Here is a 17165-nt window from a genome sequence, read left to right as displayed (position 1 = left end):
GGACTGGACATAATAAACTTTAAATCAGGGTTATTAAAGTTTTGAAAGTTGGGGAAGAAAATTATTCTCAGGACCCTTCTGTTATAATTCAAATGCTAGAAAATGTTCCATTATTTGAAATATTGGTAATTTGAAGTTATCTTTTGTACTAATTTGAAATTTGTTTGGTACTCCTAGGTAGTGTAGGATTTAATTATTATTTTAACCCTATAAGTCCCCAAAAATGAAACCTTTATTTGAACATTTTCAAACTCATCCAAGTTGTCATGAAATCAAACATTTCTCCCTGGGCAGGAGACTGGAGTTTGAGCCGCTCTTCCTCTTTAATGTTGAGAGGGGCCTTTGTTTATCCCTAAAATAAAGGACTTTACCTGCCTTTATGCCCCATAAAGGTCTTTCCTAGGATTTTAATTCTTGAACCCTAATTACTTCTGCCTTTATTCTGTCATAAAGGACTTTAGTGACTATGAGTTTTAATTTCCTGAATCCTAACCCTGGCTGCAAAACAACCTTCAGCCTCAACCTGTGTTCCCCAGAGTAGAAACCTAATTTGAGTATTAGATTTTAAAGCCAGAACCCATCATTGGCTTAGATCTTTTATTTAATAAGTGTAGTATTTTGGGTTGGTGTTGTTATTTGAATGTACTCTGTTCAGTTAAATGGCATACCTTTATTAATTTATTTAAATTTTCTTTACTGACCCACAATCTATGGCTCACGGGCCTCAAGGATCCAGGAACCACAGGTTGAGGACCACTGCTTTAAACACTGATGCCAGATTTCTGCAGAGATTAAAGAAAATGGATTAAATACCTTAAATATTTTCAGACTAAAGGGTTTATTATTTCTGGCATCAACAACAACAGATTTAGGAGTTTCAATCACTAAATCACTAGTTCACAGCTCTAAATTAGCCCCACGTCATATTTTCTTTTAACCCAGAGTTCATAAGGAGCTTCAGACATTATAATAAAACACAGATCTGTTTTGGATTAAAGGAAAAGCATGCTTCAAAATCTGGTACTGGGGTGGGAAATAGTTCCACAGTTTCTGGAAGAAGGCCTTTCTAAGCAGAGTCTTTAGAGAACATGATACTAGAGTTTTTTGTGGTACCACTTGTCCAATTAGATTCTTTCTTACCTTCAGAACGTGAAAAAGATGTGTTTAACTGAACCCATTATTCTGAAACATTTTGCTGTTGGGGTGTTAGAGAAAATAATTTACATTCCAACGCAACACAGAAGTGATTAGATTTTCTTTCTTTTCCCAGAGGAGAAAATGCAGAACCAAGCTTTTCATATTTTTGTCAGGAGCAGATATGAGGTACAATGTAAGTCAGCAGGCTTCATAAAATCAGAAGAGTGGGAAAATCAGCTAATTTAACCTCTTCCCAGCAGCTGCTGTGAAAACAATGAATTTGCACCTTCTATTCAAGCTCTAGTTAACGCTTGTGGACAAAGCTGTACCCTACTGGAAGTACTGTGTCAGACTGTACGGAGACCCTCTGCAGTAAAACTAACCCTATTCTCAGAGATCTCTACCCGTTAGATTATTGGGGTACACTCTGACAACAGGAAACAATACCTGAAGGAGAATCCATCAGGTGTTACACATGCGATGGACTTTAAAATGCTCCTCCGTGGGATCTGTCCTGAGGCTGACATAGAAACACATGGTTACCACTGAGTTTTGGAGGTGTTTAAAATTCCTCTTTCTTTTAAGGACTTTTAGTAGCAATATTTGACCCTGAATCTACCATGATGAGAGAGAGAACTTGTTTCTCTAAAACAATTACTTTATGACCCTTTTGGAAAAGAACCTCTTTAACACAGGAATAACATATAGCCTCTTGTTACATCTGTCAACGTTAAAACCATATCATCTGCAGTTAATAAGCTTTCTTTATTGCAGAAAAACAGAAAAGATATTTGCAAATGAGTGTGTGTTTGTATGTTACCGCCCTCAGTTTCTTGACCGCTCCAGAGTCAGACTGTTGTGACAGTCCCCTATCAGTCCAAAAACCCAGGCCCTCCCCTGGCCTGTTGGTGGACATTTGCCCTTTCCTTGTCCACTTTAACTTCTTCAGGAAGGAGGGAAAACTTTGCTCCAGCCTGTTTCTCCTCTGCCTGCATAAGATGTGCTCTCAAGATGAGTCCAGTTTAACGCTCTTCTGGATCTGACAAACAGCATGGATTGTTGCAGTAATGTATTATTGACTTAATGTTCTCCTGGCTGGTTCCATCCACTTTGTCTTTTTTACAGCATAGGCATACCACCAGTTGTAAATCTGTAAATATTATGGATGGTTATTGTGATTCAGTGAGAATAAAAAGCCACTACTTTATTATTTCTCATCATCAGCAATTTTACATGAACTATTTTAGCAACGGTTTATGCCTCTCATTACTTATCCAAGAACGTCAGTGGTTATTTAATGCTTTATTTATTGCGTTTTCACAAGTTTTACTAATCTGCTTTGGTAACACTTGGCCTTCCTCAGAGGGCTTTAGTTCTTGGAGAAGATCCTTGTAACTTAGAATAAACCAAAGTCTGTCACTAATGAAAAGATGTTTAAATTAAACGTGGCGGCTTTAACCTCCAGTAAATCCCTCACTGTGATTAAATTTCGCCTTTGGGATTACACTGAAAGCATACCAATCGATGTGGTAAAGTAATTTTCCTCTAGTGGTGGAAAATAAATTGAGCTGTCAAAGAGGCGGAATTACCCTTTAACGCTTCCACCAATAGCACCCTGTGTTACATTTCAGCTTTTGCGGTTAGCCAATCAGCGGTGAGTTTCTCTGTTTCGTGTGCCTCGTATCGATGGTGTGTTCTTTTTTTTTTTTTCCCTTTCAACGGTAGAAAGCTTGTCGACTTCACTGTGAAAGTTCCGCCGGGAGAAGCAGCGAAACATCGAGTTATTCTCTCGTTTAATGGCAGCATGATGTGGAGATCACGGCAGTGACGTGGACCGGCTATTAACCGAGGGGGGGAAAAAGAGGGAAATTGTTCTGCGAGGACCTGGCCTCAGTATTTATCAGCCGTTTGGATCAAGGTTCTTGTGTTTTTTTTTCCCCTCTTCGTGTTGTCGGCAGTTTCACGGACGCTGGTGAGTTGACGCCGTTATTCATTTTAAAACGTCGTTCGCTTTAGACATAATGGGTATGTTTACGGCAAGCAGAGGTAGGTAAATGACGCAGGGACCGATTAGCTAAGAGCAGGTCATTCACCTGGCTCTTAGCTGAGCGGACGAGGATTCTGAACCCAGGCCAGATGTTTGTTGCTGCTTGGGGCTCTGTAGCAGCAAGACTGGCCGTATCTCATCCACGATGACGGGTTGACCTGTTTACAGGGTTCCGGGGCACGTTTGATAAAAAAAAAAAAAAAAAATGACACGCGTCTTCAAATTGCTATTAATATATTTTACCGTAAGCGGTTTGGTCTGTTCTTAAAACGCTAATTTATAATAAGTCACCCAACGGTCAGTACCAGATGTTTCTACAGTGGTCTGAGTGTAAATATGGATCCTGAAAAACGGGACTGACGAGGAGGAAGGAAGGGAGAAAAGGAAAGGCAACGAAGGAAGGAAAAAATACAGGTCCTTCTCAAAATATTAGCATATTGTGATAAAGTTCATTATTTTCCATAATGTCATGATGAAAATTTAACATTCATATATTTTAGATTCATTGCACACTAACTGAAATATTTCAGGTCTTTTATTGTCTTAATACGGATGATTTTGACATACAGCTCATGAAAACCCCAAATTCCTATCTCACAAAATTAGCATATTTCATCCGACCAATAAAAGAAAAGTGTTTTTCATACAAAAAAACGTCAACCTTCAAATAATAATGTACAGTTATGCACTCAATACTTGGTCGGGAATCCTTTTGCAGAAATGACTGCTTCAATGCGGCGTGGCATGGAGGCAATCAGCCTGTGGCACTGCTGAGGTCTTATGGAGGCCCAGGATGCTTCGATAGCGGCCTTTAGCTCATCCAGAGTGTTGGGTCTTGAGTCTCTCAACGTTCTCTTCACAATATCCCACAGATTCTCTATGGGGTTCAGGTCAGGAGAGTTGGCAGGCCAATTGAGCACAGTGATACCATGGTCAGTAAACCATTTACCAGTGGTTTTGACACTGTGAGCAGGTGCCAGGTCGTGCTGAAAAATGAAATCTTTATCTTCATAAAGCTTTTCAGCAGATGGAAGCATGAAGTGCTCCAAAATCTCCTGATAGCTAGCTGCATTGACCCTGCCCTTGATAAAACACAGTGGACCAACACCAGCAGCTGACACGGCACCCCAGACCATCACTGACTGTGGGTACTTGACACTGGACTTCTGGCATTTTGGCATTTCCTTCTCCCCAGTCTTCCTCCAGACTCTGGCACCTTGATTTCTGAATGACATGCAGAATTTGCTTTCATCCGAAAAAAGTACTTTGGACAACTGAGCAACAGTCCAGTGCTGCTTCTCTGTAGCCCAGGTCAGGCGCTTCTGCCGCTGTTTCTGGTTCAAAAGTGGCTTGACCTGGGGAATGCGGCACCTGTAGCCCATTTCCTGCACACGCCTGTGCACGGTGGCTCTGGATGTTTCTACTCCAGACTCAGTCCACTGCTTCCGCAGGTCCCCCAAGGTCTGGAATCGGCCCTTCTCCACAATCTTCCTCAGGGTCCGGTCACCTCTTCTCGTTGTGCAGCGTTTTCTGCCACACTTTTTCCTTCCCACAGACTTCCCACTGAGGTGCCTTGATACAACACTCTGGGAACAGCCTATTTGTTCAGAAATTTCTTTCTGTGTCTTATCCTCTTGCTTGAGGGTGTCAATAGTGGCCTTCTGGACAGCAGTCAGGTCGGCAGTCTTACCCATGATTGGGGTTTTGAGTGATGAACCAGGCTGGGAGTTTTAAAGGCCTCAGGAATCTTTTGCAGGTGTTTAGAGTTAACTCGTTGATTCAGATTATTAGGTTCATAGCTTGTTTAGAGACCCTTTTAATGATATGCTAATTTTGTGAGATAGGAATTTTGGGTTTTCATGAGCTGTATGCCAAAATCATCCATATTAAGACAATAAAAGACCTGAAATATTTCAGTTAGTGTGCAATGAATCTAAAATATATGAATGTTAAATTTTCATCATGACATTATGGAAAATAATGAACTTTATCACAATATGCTAATATTTTGAGAAGCACCTGTATAAGTCTGAGTGTGTTTGCTAGAATTAGACTGTCAACACTGATAGAAGCGCTATTGTCCTGGAGAAGAGAGGTGGAAGTTTTATAAAACACACAGCTGGTAGAGGAGTGCTGGGGAAGAGCGTCGTGTTTATATAACATCCAGGAGATATTTTGTCAATAACCAGTTTGCAGAAGTTGCCAAGGCCACGTTGGGGAGCCAGATTTAGAAAGACAATAAATGTTGTGGTTCAGGCAGTTGTGAATTTCCAACTACCTTAAGAGTTTTACTGGTATGTCTTAATTGTGAATCCAAATAGCCAAATTTCTGGTACTTTCCATAGATCTGGAGCGTACAACTTCTCCAAGATTATATCCTTTAACCTCTGAGTCCAACCGCTGTCAGGCTGCGATTCTGTTCAAGAATCGTGTCCAGCTTGCGATTCTGCTCTCTTAACATTTAAGTCTGAGTGTTGATCGCTCTACAGACTCCATCCAACATCGCAGGAAGCTTTGGAAAGCTTTGAACAGCCACCCACGTTTTGCGAATCACTCGATAAGCCAGGTAACCACCAACTCCAAAAAGCAGAAATCCTGTTATCAAAAGTCCAAATATGTACACATCTTCTACCTCGACCGACATCGTAGTCAGGTACACAATCTTCCACTGCTGCCAAGAATCCATTGTGTTTCCAGAGAAGAACGTCACGCCTGGACAAGAGGGTCTCCTTTACCATGTCTTCCCATCGAAATTTTTTTTATCAATTACGTTGAGAGACCAGCTGACCAAATCCATAATTTACAAGTTTGGAGGATATGCAAAGCGAGGCTCTGAGAAAAATACAGACAAAAAGCAGAAGCAGGAATCAGCAGGGAGGGAGGGAGAGAAATTGCGTGTCTTCCACTGAGAGCAAGAGAAAAGTTTCTGAGGAAGAATTGAGGGAGAGGAGACTTCTAGAAAAAAACACAAATTCTCACAATATCAGTGCTCTCTATAGATCGATTTTACACAAATTCAGCTTTATTTTGTGCATCGATGAAAAAGAAAATAGTGGTGTAATATACAGTATGAGCATCTATGGAAGGAAACTTGAAGAAAATCTAAATGCAATCTGCATGAAATTATATAGTTTTTTTCTTACTGTGATAACTCATGAAATGCTCAGCCGTATACAGAATATACATCTGGCACTCAGTTGACACCTGTCTTCACACTGGCACATAAGCTCTGATATTTTTGCTTTACCTGCGCATCTATCGAGCTGCAAATCTAATCGTGTTGCACTGTACAGTTGTGCGGATTGCTATGTTAAAAAATGATTTTGTATTCTTATTGGCAACGCTTTTAGCCTTTTACCAATTCAAGGAAATCGAAGGGGTTGTTCTGACGTAACGTTGGCAGGAAGTCTGCTCTTCTACACTTGCTCCTTAGTTCCTGTTTCCTTTAAAAATGTTTACCGCCAACCACTTAAGCTGTTACTGGTTAGTAGCCTGTGATCCCCAGTCGTCAGTTTTTGTTTGGTTGACATTTCTGTGATCAGGTAGCCTGGTGGCTTTTTCGAGGCCAGTATGTACATACATACAAACAGTCGCTATACAAAAGTTATTTTCCGTCCCAGTTCCCTCCTATTGTTTTTTTGTTTTTTTTTCTATCGTAGCTTTTTCTAAAATTCTTTGAGCATTGAGGGGAAGCAACTTGTGTTTATTAGCCTCCTGTTATTAAAAATCAAATTTAAGATGAAAGAGTTTTTAGAATATAAGTTGATTACTTTAAAGGGTAGAAACTGATTTTTTATTTTTTTTTTGTCAGTACTTCAAGTCTAATATAGACATTTAGTTCAATCTGGTGCTCCTTCTTTCCAGAAGGGAAGTAAATTTAATACATTTATGATTTAAAGGAAAGCTTATGATTAAAATGAGGAAGTGGCAAAATATTTTGATTGCCCTCATTAGGTCAGGAAATATGCTTTGTTTTTTAGGAAAAAAGGATCAAAAACCTATCTTGCAGTATCACATGTGGAATAATCTACTCATTAAAAAAAAGCATTAAAACTAGAGCACATGTAAAGCTCGTAGATAGACAGACTTTGAATGGCTTAAAGCATTACCTTAAGCCTTATTTTACAGCTGTTTTCTGTTTTTGATCTGATGGCCAGAGTTTCCTTTTTATTTTTTTAGGCAGCACAGCGAGGTTGAGCTCTTACCACGTGGCATCCAGATGTTAGGATCCCTACACTTTTAGTCTGAGCAAGATGGCAGAAAACCTAACGCTCGACTTGATTTACCTCCTTTATGAGCTTTAGGATTTTATTTTCCATGCCAATAAGGGGAAGTAGATCAGAGCTTGCGCTGATGAAACTTTTTCGGTGCGCATTGCCAAAAAGAAATGGAGAAGTTGCACAATGTCTTACTGTGGAAGTAACTTGATCTTAAACAAGTACAGCTGATTGTTTGAGCTTGACAGAAAGTGTCGGTGAGAGCAAAAACTTGAAGGATTTGTAATTGGTAGCTTCAGATATGTTGCGGTCTGCCGCTGTGAACTTTGATATGGCTCAACAGCCAGTGGCTGCAAAATAGCAACTTTAACCCATTTCAGCCCCTCAGAAAGTGTGTGTCAGTCAGTGTTCTTGCCAAAACAACAGTTTCCATGGCTCCCTGCTGGTGGATAATGACTTAGTCATGCTTTGTCTATAGTTTTGGAGCTCTTTATTAAAATTACAAAGAGAGTAATTAAATCTGCTGGATTTACTCAGGAGGCAGTAAGACCCAGATCCTGGAGTAGTCTTTGTTACACTGTGATACTCGGTTCTGTCTTGATAATAACAAGGTTTGAGTGTAACATGTGTCCTCATGTTTTTAGGTTGGAAGCATGGCTAAGGGACGTAGCTGACTGTGGAGCGCAGCAGGGTTGGATCCTGCAGTCCGAGAACAGGGTATGACAGCTGTGGAGGAGTGAGGGAAAAATCCCAGCCTGCAGCGTCTTTACCATCACCTCCAGTTGTCTCTGTTGGACTTGTCCCTGTTGATCTAATTATGTGTAAATGACCTTTATTGAACTGTAAGACGTGGATTCCCTCATATCAGATTCATCAGTATTATTTTATGTGCTACCGGTCCCCCAAAAACACCCCAACAGCCATGAGAAGCAGAATGAACCTGCTGCTGGGCTGCGTCCTGCTTTGTTCCGCCTCCCTGCTCTACCTGGGCATGAACGGGATAGACTGTCCTCGGAAGAGCCACCGCTACCGATGGATGGAGCTCAACATGGGCTCAGGCAATCAGAGTCTGCCCCTGACTGAACACTTCCCTGAAGACACGCCTCTCATCTTCATCGGGGGTTTTCCTCGGAGCGGCACCACGTTGATGCGTGTGATGCTGGACGCCCACAACGCCGTTCGGTGCGGAGAGGAGACGAGAGTGATCCCTCGTCTCCTGGCGATGAGGGCCACCTGGAGTCGCTCGGTTAAGGAGAGGCTACGGCTGGACGAAGCTGGCGTCACTGACCAGGTGTTGGACTCAGCGGTGCGAGCCTTTCTGTTAGAGGTGGGTGCAGTCTGATACCGGAGAGCCTCAAACACCCTTGTGTCTGTAAACGTATTGGATTATTGGAAGATTGCTCCAGCTGAAGATCAGTGTGTTTATAGAGTTGTACAGTATTAAAAATAAAAGTTATGTGATAGACCAGCACAAGAATCAGAATCAGAAAAGCTTTATTGCCAAGTACGTTTTTGGACATACAAGGAATTTGTTTTGGCGTAGTCGGTGCAATACAATACAAATTAAACAGTATAAACATATCTACAATATAATATAAATATATGTGGTGCATTATTCATTTATGTGAAAATATGTGGCCTTTGAATTTTCCAGTTTTAAATCTAAAAAGTGTGCCATGCATTGGTATTCAGCCCCTCTTAGTGTAAGACCACATTTTGCTGCCGTTACAACTGCAAGTCTTTTGGCGCATGTTTCTGCAAGCTTTGCTCATCTAGAGGCTGAAAAAGATCCGGATGGAGAGCCTCTTTGAACATATATTTTCAAGTATTGCCACAGGTTCACAAATTGAATTCAGCTCTGGACCTTATCCGGACCTTTCTAACACATTTAAATGTTTAGATCAAACTGTTCCATCGTAGCTCTGGCTGTATGGTTAGGATCACCGCCTGCTGGAAGGTGAAGCTCTGCTCCAGTCTCAAGATTCTTACAGCTTCTAACAGATTTTCCTCCAGGACTGGAGGAAAACAAGTTAAATTTAGCTTTTATCTGAACAGAGCACGTTTTTCCACATGTTTGCTGCATCGTCTACATGGCTTGATGTAAGCTGCAAAGAGGATTTCTTGTGGCTTTCTTCTTGCCGGTCTTCCATAAAGGCCAAATTTGTGGAGCACATGACTAAACATTGTCTGATCAGCTGATTCTCCCATCTGAGCTGTGCATGTATGCAGCTCCTCCAGAGTTACCATTCTTCTTGGCCTGTCAGTTTAGGTAGACGGCCATATCTTGGTTTGCAGTAAAGCTTAGAAATTCTGATAAATTCATAACCCTCATAGGAATTGTGATTTATGGTTTTGACGAATAACTCCGATGTTTGCAGTATGGCTGGAATCATCAGCTTTGTTTGAAAATGTGATTGAATGTAATCATTATCTGCTGTTTAAAGGCACAAATGCACTAGTTAATGTAACTGGTGTACAGAAGTAACCTTTTTGACAATAAATATATTTATTTTTGGCGCAGTATTCGTGTCTGTGGGGTCCGAATGGAGGCAGGGAAATATCTTTTGCCAAAAGGATTGCAATGAATTTTATTGATGTAGTTAATGCAAAATATTATGATAGAATTTCTAGTCCATATTGCCCATTCCTAGTGTCATTTCACTTTCAGATGTGAGATTGAATAAAAAACAAAAATCAAATTCAAAAATACTGTAATTTCCAAAGGGAAATTAAATATTGGTGCAGCTCATATTTAGCTGTTTTTTTTTTTTTTTTTTCAAAGAGAAGGATCTCCTGTAGTGGTCTGCCTTACAGCAGGTCTGAAGAGGCCTCTGACCGAGGACTCTCTGTCGTTGTAACAGTGCTCCATATCATGTTCAAAGCTTTGGAGATTGCTTTATATATAAATTCTCCTATGAACATCTTCATTCCTGGCCATTCTGCTGTGTTCCTTGGTCTTCATGTTCTCTGACAAACCTCTGGGGCCTTCAGAGAACAAATTTATACTGACGTTGTTATCCACAGATGGACTCTGTTTACTAGTTGGAAGACTTTTGAACACGATTGGTTATACTGGATTTTATTTAGGGTATCAGAGTAAAGGGGGCAAAAATACAAAATGCACACCACACCCCTTAGATTTATATTTTTTAAAATCTTTAAAAACCATGTGTCACTGCCCTAGTTTTTTACAGAGTTCTTCACATAAAATCACAGTGAAATTTTGAGTTTGCAACAAATAAAAATGTGAAAAAGTTCTTAGGTACTCAGATAGTCATTTAAAGATAATTATTTTACTGTTGAGTAAAGACGGGGATTATCTATGTTCCAATACTGTTCATCTGTTCGTTCTCCAGGTGATAGTCGGTCATGGGGAGCCTGCACCTCGCCTTTGCAACAAGGACCCATTTGCATTGAAGTCCCTGTCTTATTTGGCACGCATCTTCCCCAAAGCAAAGTTTGTGCTCATGCTGAGAGATGGACGGGCGACCGTCCACTCCATGATATCACGCAAGGTAAGCCTGTTTTTCTCCTTGTTTATTTTCATCAGGGCAGACAAACTTCTTCTGTGGTTTATATTTCACAGCGCTCATGTTTCCAAGCTGCCACATGACGAATCTGTGCTGATGCTGCACTGTCTGTGAGGATGTCGGTGGTTAGGGCAGGAGAGTGAAACGGGTTGGCAATGTTTTCTCACAGGAAAACAATGCTTTTTGTGTTGCTTTTTTGAAATTTACTCAATTTAAGCGTGCACACTTTGTCCCTCTGTGTAATCTGGTTATTCACGAGTACTCTGTTCCAAAACACTCACTTGGATGTGTTGATTTTTTTTTTTTTTTCTCTGTGCCTCGTCTCACAGGTGACCATCTCAGGGTTTGACCTGACCAGCTACAGAGATTGTCTCACCAAGTGGAGCAGCGCGCTGGAGACCATGTTCAGCCAGTGTCAGGCGGCAGGGGAAGCTCGATGTCTACCTGTCCCATACGAGCAGCTCGTTCTCCATCCAGAGCAGGAAATGAGGAAGTTGCTTCATTTTCTGGAGCTGCAGTGGGACCCGTCAGTGCTGCATCACGAAGAGCTGATTGGGAAGGCCGGCGGCGTGTCTCTGTCCAGGTGAGTGTTTGACACGTGCGTACATGCCTCTGCTGGGATCTCATCAATGCAGCTAGTTTCAGCTTAATGCTGTAACTTCTTGGGATAAATGTCTAACTCAGAACCATATTCTCTCGTGGTCTTCTTGAAATTTGGCTTTAAGCTATTTGCAGTTCATTGCTAAGCTTCTTGTAAGACGATGTCCTGAAACATCTGAAATAGTCTTAAATGCAAGCAGACAATAGATCAATTAAAAAAGATTTAATTCTAACCATTTTACTGGTTTTGATTCAGGTAGTACACAAATAATTGGTCAATAAATGTTAAATTTGTCATAAGTTTTTATGAATAAATACTGATAGAAATGTCTAAAATAAATGACTCAGTAAGTCCGTGTAGCCACATTTCAAAGCCGACAGGTCTCTAATTTTGTGTAACAGGCCAAAGCAAGCCAAACAACTGGCTACAGGGCCTGAGGAAGAGACGCAAGATTGTTTAGAAACAGAGATAATTACACACATTTTCATGCTGGGTTTTTTTTTTTTTTTTTTATCACGGTGTAAAATTTTAAAGGAGTTTAAAAGACAGCTGTTTTCTAAACCAGATGTTGGGAGGTTGTGGGACATTCCTGCTTTCTGAGATTTACAACTTTAACCTGACTTAATATTTTCTGTGTTCTCCACCTTTTGTAAATTTGTCATCAGTGGACGTATGAAAGAGCAAAGATAAACCTTTCTAAGGACCTGAACTGAATGTGCTTTTTAAAGCAGTAGGGATGCACCGATTGCAATTTTCTGGCCGATCACCGATCTTTAAAAACTCTGACCTGCCGATACAGATTTTGTTTATTTTTTATAACTGACACTGACAGGTGTTATAAGGTCACAATACACCTTCAAAACATTGAACAATATCTCTGAAACAATACAAACTAATTAAAGGTCAGGGTACCAATCTGTTTTCAAGTTAAACTCCATCCTGCTGTATTTTAGAATAAAGGGCTAATAATTTTACTCTCAGTCTGAGCAGTTCATCAGAATTTCCTCAGAAGAACTGGACTTTGCTGCTCCTGTTATTGCAAGGAGTTGGAAATACTTTTAACTTTCCATCAGGTCACATTTATTCAAGAATCCTTTCATTGTCATTGTACAGTGGTAAAAAAAACAAAACATGTATCAAACCAGGACCAACGTCTTACTTTAAATAGGTGGAGGTATTATTTAATAAATAAATTGTAAACTTAAAGACAATAAATCAGTCATTTTAAAAAGCTAAAACGCACATTTATGTGACCGACGTTGTCTAGCTTTACTGATGTGATCCGTCTCACGTTGTGTAACAGTGGTGTTTGTGGGGAGAAGAGAGGTGGAAACCTAACACTGTATTGATCAAGCGAAAGTAAAACTATTGTTTCCGTTGCACTAGATTATGTGACCCCCTGAGATTGTCAAACAACAATTATCCTAAATGGGATCCTTTGCCCTGTGATGGACTGGCGACTTGTCCAGGGTGTACCCCGCCTCTCGCCCATAGACTGCTGGAGATAGGCACCAGCTCCCCCGCGACCCACTATGGAATAAGCGGTAGAAAATGACTGACTGGGATCCTTAATAGTGTAATCTAGGTCATAGTAAAGACTTATAAAGTAAGGACCAACAACAAGACGTGCAACTGGGATAATGTATAAAGTTTTATATTATAACAACATATTTGGAGGTAAAGAAGATGGTTGGGTGAGCTTTAGTTACCCACTTCTGTTAAGAGGTTTATCTATTTACAAAACAAAAAAACTCTGGATCTTAGGTTTTATTATCAAGTAAAAGTATCCATTGAACAATAATCCTTGGTGTTTTGGGTTGTTTTATTCATTCAACAACACTGAGCTAACCTGCAGGAAAAATGTGTGGGACTCTAGGTGCAATCAGTAACCGAGCAGCTTCCTGTACTAGTAGTTTCTATTGCCTCTTTTCCATCCACGGTCCCAGCACCGCCCGGTTCCCCTCCGCTCACCTCGCTCTGCTCAGCACGAAGCCTGTTTCCATTGACTGAAGCCCCACCTGTAGTGTACTGACATACGGTTGACCATGCTCATGGCCAATCAGTGAACAGCAGTCTGTTCACGTCACATTTCGGCCCTGCTCAGCCCCGATGGGACCAGCTGATGAGCAGGTACCAGGAAAGCTAATACCGGGCTGGAAAAGCCAGTAATGGAAATGGTTGCAAAGCTGGCTGAGTGGAGTGGAGCCAGCCTGAGAAGAGCCTGTGGAAAAGGGGCATATGTGGCAATATTGGTCTCCCACATCTACATGGAAGGATCCTCACCCACTCATGTTTAGAACACAGCTTTTTTTTTTCCACTGAGATTTGCTGGCATTTGTTTATGCAAAGCTTGGGGTCACAGACCACCAGATTTTAATCAGGTTGAGCTTCAGACTTTGTAATACCTCAGTTCTTTTCTGTTTCAGCTTATCTTTTGTGGATTTGTGGCGTTGTCTGGAATCATCGTTTTGTTGCATGACCCAGTTTGGACCAGGCTTCAGCTGTGTCTCCTATTTGTCTCTAAAGTACAAACCATTTCCTGTTGTTTTGTTTTTCACTGCATTAAAATGCAGCTGAGGTTGGGAGGCTGATTTGTGCCCAACTTGGCCGCTGGGTTTTCTTCTAAAGCAGCCCAAGCTCTCAGGGTTGAAACAAGGCTTGGAGACCTCCCTCCCATAGCAGAGACTTTATCTGCGATACTTTGCTCGCTGGTTGTCATTCAAGCAGAGCAGCTTCCTGCAGGGCAGCCGTTCAGGGGATATGGTGGGAATCTGGCTGCCATACGACGCTTAACCCAAATCTGTTATTTAAAGGAATTAGGCCACATTTGGAGAGAAGTAGCACTCAAATGTTTGATTAGTTATACAACGGTTGACACAGTGTTACTCACACAGATGTTTCATAACCTGCTTTTAGAAAGACGTTACAAAATAGGCTGGGTATTTTTACTCCTGTTTTTAATGCTTGCATCAGTTTAGATATTCCTTTAGGGGGATTTCTAGACAATTAAATGAAATTATGTCATTTAAGTGGGCTTTTTTTATTCTTTCCCAACTTTCTTCGTTTTTCTGTTTTCCTAAAACTTGCTAAACAACTTGTTTTTTAGCAAACTGTTAATTGTTGTTCTCACATTTATAACCCTTTTTTGTTTTTTACACCCAGTGTGCCTCGTGCTGCTAGTTTTTGGCTTTGCGTACCTTTAGAAAATCGGGTTTTGCAGACGTAAAAAAATATGTCCTGTTTTTTATTTGGGCAGTTTTGCCTTTGCTCTGTCAGACCTGCAACCCGGTGGCCAAACGCAGACCTGACCTGAGTGTTTGTGTGCAGGGTTGAGCGCTCCACGGACCAGGTGATGAAGCCGGTGAACACTGAAGCCATCTCCAAGTGGGTGGGAAACATTCCCCCTGACGTGATCAAGGACATGGCCGAAATCGCCCCCATGCTGGCTCGCCTGGGCTACAGTCCTCACGCCAACCCTCCAGATTACTCAAAAGCAGGACCCATGGCGTCTCCTTTCAACCACTCAGAGGTAAGGAAGACTAGCAGTTTTCTTTCTTGTAAAACAACATCTACATGTTGTTTTTTTTTGTTTTTTTCTTATAATTGGTCTTGACCGTAAAATTTCTTTTAAATATTTCAACATTTTACTTGGTAGCCTTGACCTCATAAAAGGAATGTTGTTGGTTTGTTTCTTTTCAAAGATTTTTAAGCCTTATTCAAATCCATTTTTTATCAAGTTCTACAAAAAGCATATTTAATTAATATGTCTTTTACTTGCATAATCTTGAAGTAGAAAACGTGCGAGTCGTCTATTTATTTATTTTTTTCTTGATATAGCAACGAATGCCCACGTTAAATCATAACCACAGGCTGCATCCTCACACACGTTAGCAGCAGCATCCTGCTGTTATATGGTTGTATTGTACTGTAGGGGTTGGCCTCAGATAAAGCTCTGCTATTTAATTTCCTCTATGGCACTGAGGGGTCCCAAGGGTTCCTACACAGTCTGGAAAAGTATGGAAATATGTAAATGTTTTCCAGGTCTGGATAAGAATGGAAAAGAAACTTTTAAAAAAAAGTAAGACTTTTTCCCTATCCCCTTGTCCCATCTATGCATACATTTATTTAATTGTCTGTCCTATCCATGTGAGGCGACCGTGGCTCGGTAGAAAGAGTAGTCGTTCAGGCGGTTGTGGGTTCGATTCCAGCTTCCTCCTGCCATATGTCGATGTGCCCCTGGGCAAGGCACTTAACCTCAAGTTGCCTACTGATCTCCAGGTTGGTGTGTGAATGTGTGAGCGTTAGTGAGTGTGATTGGGTGAATGTGGCTCTAGTGTAAAGCGCTTTGAATGGTCTGTATGGCTGGAAAGGCGCTATATAAGTTCAGTTCATGTGTTTGTCCATCTTTTATTCGTCCATCTGTCCATCATCCACCAATCTCCTTACAGTCTTTGGTTTTTTTGGGATATATTCAATTATTAAAACCTCTTGTTGGAAAATCTGAGGCATATTAATGATGAATTTTGGTAGTTATACGTTTAAAATAGCCAACACATGGACTGGGAATTGTGGTCATTTGAGTCTGCACAGGTTTCGAATTATTTGACAGGATAAACGTGTTTAATGTGTCTGGGTGCCATTTGGTCTAATATCAGAGCTAATGTTGTCTTGGGTCAATAGTCATCTTTTACTGCAAGATACATCAGATGTGGTTACCTGCTGGCTTGACATATACTTCCAACAACAATATACAAAGATGCAGCTCATCACAGACCTAACAAAAGACAAAACCTCTTCTGTGCTTCTGACTTTATAAACGAGTCTGTTCAGAAGAGGAATGCTAGTATGAATGCCCTCCCAAACACTTCTACCTGGCTCTATGTAAGGAAACACTTTGCATCCATCTCAAAGATATTTTGATATATTAATCTATTAACATCCCCTTTGTCTACTATGTTTTTAGACTCAGAAATAAAGCTATAAATCACACAAACAAAACATTATTTCCCCACTCTTCTTTAGCCAAAACCAACCTTGAGGATAGCCTTATCTCCTTTAAGATGAATCAAACCTCTGCTATTGAAAAAGCATCACAGCTCCAATTAGCATAAATTCTCCTGTGTTTTGTCAGTCTCATAATTTCTCATCACATAAGTGAGAAATATTTCTGTTCTTTCCTCAGAAAGAGAAAACGGCACCAGACTCTCCTCGGCCCATTTAAAGGTGGCACTTTACGAACGCACCTTGAACGTGGACTTCCATTTCAGCCGAGATCTCACCTCACAGGCTGGACTTCGCCGTTGCATCTCCATTTGTAAATTGTTCTCCAGACCTGTTTACAGTATCCAAGTGTACAGCCTGGTGGGGTGTTTGAAGAGTAATTTGAGGTTTAAATCTCAGCTCTTCATCTCTCCTCCATAGTGAACTATTTTACAGAGTCTTGACACATCTTGTCACCTCATACCTGAAAGTGTTTCAAAGTTTCTGCAAGTTCTTCACTACAATGTGAATGTGTGACCAATAACTCACTAAGAGCTCAGTCAATGATCATCAAGCTTAATGACTGTATATATTTTTCAAGACGTATGTTTATTTTCTTAATAAATTATTTTGGTTGACTGGTCATCAGGCAT

At 40.7% G+C, this 17165-nt stretch overlaps 1 protein-coding gene across 1 annotated transcript; it reads left to right on the top strand.

Moving 5' to 3' along the window:
* Nucleotides 1-2839: 2839 nt before the first annotated feature.
* On the top strand, nucleotides 2840-17155 carry LOC124876166 (protein-tyrosine sulfotransferase 1-like). The gene is made up of 6 exons (XM_047378717.1): nucleotides 2840-3109; nucleotides 8046-8728; nucleotides 10758-10916; nucleotides 11261-11514; nucleotides 14860-15061; nucleotides 16715-17155. The coding sequence occupies exons 2-6, from the start codon at nucleotides 8288-8290 to the stop codon at nucleotides 16751-16753; spliced, it is 1095 nt and encodes a 364-aa protein (XP_047234673.1). The 5' UTR covers nucleotides 2840-3109; nucleotides 8046-8287; the 3' UTR covers nucleotides 16754-17155.
* The last annotated feature ends 10 nt before the right edge of the window (nucleotides 17156-17165 follow it).

Source organism: Girardinichthys multiradiatus, chromosome 11 (genome assembly GCF_021462225.1).
Source record: "Girardinichthys multiradiatus isolate DD_20200921_A chromosome 11, DD_fGirMul_XY1, whole genome shotgun sequence".
NCBI classification, from domain to species: Eukaryota; Metazoa; Chordata; class Actinopteri; order Cyprinodontiformes; family Goodeidae; genus Girardinichthys; species Girardinichthys multiradiatus.
Note: the sequence above shows the minus strand (reverse complement) of the source record. Positions and strands in the feature narration are given on the sequence as shown.

Excerpts from the sequence above, each read along its gene's own strand:
- LOC124876166 (XM_047378717.1), top strand. The coding sequence starts at position 8,288 with ATGTGCTACCGGTCCCCCAAAAACACCCCAACAGCCATGAGAAGCAGA. Across the intron at positions 8,729-10,757 it reads TGCGAGCCTTTCTGTTAGAG|GTGATAGTCGGTCATGGGGA; the intron begins GTGGGTGCAGTC and ends TTCGTTCTCCAG. Across the intron at positions 10,917-11,260 it reads ACTCCATGATATCACGCAAG|GTGACCATCTCAGGGTTTGA; the intron begins GTAAGCCTGTTT and ends CTCGTCTCACAG.